Here is a 2,473-nt window from a genome sequence, read left to right on the forward strand (position 1 = left end):
AATAAATCGCCTCCATGTGACAAGGGACTGAATCGGGAGGCTGCCAGAGATCGAGCAGCATGGAGAACTGCCATTAGGTGACCTGAATAAACGTAAAACGAAAGATGTGCAGGCTCCACATCAGTCTTTCTGTCTCTGTCTGTCTATCTATCTATAGCCAGTTGCCTCAATCCCGTAAGGGGTGGCCACAAACAAATCACCTCCACGTCGCCCTGCTGAAGGATAAATGTGTTAATCCAGGATGACAGGCGCTGCGTAGTGTATGGGCGCCCTACACACGGGGCAGGTGGTGAGGGAGGTGGAGCAGCTGGTGCAGGAGTTCAGATGGGCACAGGGCATGAAGACAGCGGCGACGGGGCGGTCCAGGCACACCTTACACACGATCACTTCCCGCGCCTCATTCAAACGTGCCTCCAGCCTTTGTTTTTCCGCTACAAGCGCTGCTACCTCGCTGGAATTTAACGCACCTGAAAAAATGGATAGTGGACGGTGAGAGACTAACTTGGAGAGTGAGAGACTAACGAGGAGAGCATGGAGAGTGAGAGATTAACACTATCACTTCCCGCGCCTCATTCAAACGTGCCTCAAGCCTCTGTTTTTCCACTACAAGGGCTGCTACCTCGCTGGAATTTAGCGTACCTGAAAAAAATACATAAGAGACTAACGAGGAGAGCATGGAGGGTGAGAAACTAACGTGGAGAGTGAGAGACTAACACCCAAACACTTCCTCTGTTTTTCCGCTACAAGGGCTGCTACCTCGCTGGAATTTAGCGTACCTGAAAAGATGCATAGTGGAGGGTGAGAGACTAACGAGGAGAGCATGGAGAGTGAGAGTAAAATACACACCTCCGCCGCCACCGGACCAGCCACCCCGCCACCCCCAACCTCACTACCGAGCCGCAGCCCCACCACCACCCCGAGAGGACACCACGGCAGGCCAGGTCAGTGTGAGACTGACCCAGAGCGAGAAGGGCGCCGGGGCGCCCCCACCTTGAGTCACTCTTCCGCTCAACCGACCCAACGACAACCACGCAGGAATGAGAGACGACCTTGCGAACGGAGCAGCCCTCACCAGGTTCGGGGTGGGACTGCTCCAGATTCAGTCCCAAACAACATCGCGGTAACGGCCACAGTACAGTACGTGCCGGGGAGGGAGCGGCCACATATGCCCCTCAGTTGTTTACCCCTGTAGCGCCGCCATAACGGCCACAGTACGTGTGGGGGAAGGAGCGGCCACAGTACGCCCTTCAGCTACAGCCACCCCTGGAGACAGCCTCGGAGCGTTAGCTATTGAGCGCGCTCCGACTGGCAAAGGAAGGAGTGGAGCCGCGACAACGGTCACAGTACGTGTCGGGGAGGGAGCGGCCACAGTACGCCCCTCAGTTACGTCCCATCGGGCAGGCAGAGCCGCGATAACGGCTATGTACGTGTCGGGAAGGGAGCGGCCACAGTACGCCCCTCATCTGCCTCTTCTTCCTTCGGGAGCAGCGCCGCCACAACGGCCACAGTACGTGTGGGGGAAGGAGCGGCCACAGTACGCCCTTCAGCTGCTACCCTTAGGGACAGTGAAACTGCCACAATGGCCACAGTACGTGTGGGGGAAGGAGCGGCCACCATACACCCTTCATTCGTAGTCTCTAGGGTTCTCCCGGAGGAGAAGGTCCCTTGCATGGCTGGCTTACTACCTCTCGGCTGCGTGGGACGCCCTTCCCTCTCTCCCTCCAGGTGTGGTTCCCCGGAGGTGCTGCCTTCCCAGAGTGGTGGCGAGGTCTTGCCCCGGTCCTGCGGCCAACCCCTGGATGACACCGGCCCCTGATGGGCACCCGGCCGAGGAGGTGCCGCAGTCCACTCCTGATGGCGCCCCGCTCTGTAGGCGACCACAGCATCCGGACTTCCAGGGCCAGTCTGCAGGCCCCAGAGCAGAACCGCTCGAGCCCCACTCTCCCACGGCCCTCTACCCGGAGTAAGAGGCGGCAGGCCCATCTACTGAAGATGTTTGGCCCCAGCCCCGAGGGCCACATACCAGGTTGAGGCCCCCAGACTGTAGGGCCTCCCTGCACCCCACCGACGCGGCCCCAGCACGAGGGCCACCGATCAGGTCGAGGCCCCCAGACAAGAGGGCCTCCCTGCACCCCCCTGACGAAGCAGCCCCGGGCGACGACGCCCCTGCGGGTGGTTCATTGCCTCCTGCAGGAGGGCTCCCCAGTAGGGCCCCCTCCCACGCCCGGACGCCACCTCTGTTAGCCCAGGGACCAGGGGGCATAGTGGCGACTTCAACGCACCTCCTGATTCGCGCCTAAGTAAGCAAAAGAGACAGTGACAATGGAACTGTGGAAACATAATATAAAGTGACGAATAGTGTATATCCATACCAGGGCAGAAATCAAGGGTCAGTGAGCACGGATTATAAGTCAGTTGTGATATATAGAAAAGTCTGTGACTATACTAGCGGCGCCCCGAAAAAGACAAGACT

At 59.0% G+C, this 2,473-nt stretch overlaps 1 protein-coding gene across 1 annotated transcript in view; it reads right to left on the reverse strand.

Annotated features, from left to right (window-relative positions):
* Window positions 1–231: 231 nt before the first annotated feature.
* The window catches only part of LOC145395445 (baculoviral IAP repeat-containing protein 7-like), a 7,289-nt gene continuing 5,047 nt past the window's right edge, over window positions 232–2,473 (reverse strand). Inside the window, exon 2 of the mRNA XM_080269049.1 lies at window positions 232–467. Coding sequence (XP_080125175.1) covers window positions 232–467 — 236 coding nt within the window. The remainder of the gene's footprint in view (window positions 468–2,473) is intronic.

This window comes from Coenobita brevimanus, chromosome 31 (assembly GCF_032717465.1).
Source record: "Coenobita brevimanus isolate Jiangsu-jjx chromosome 31, ASM3271746v2, whole genome shotgun sequence".
Taxonomy (NCBI): Eukaryota; Metazoa; Arthropoda; class Malacostraca; order Decapoda; family Coenobitidae; genus Coenobita; species Coenobita brevimanus.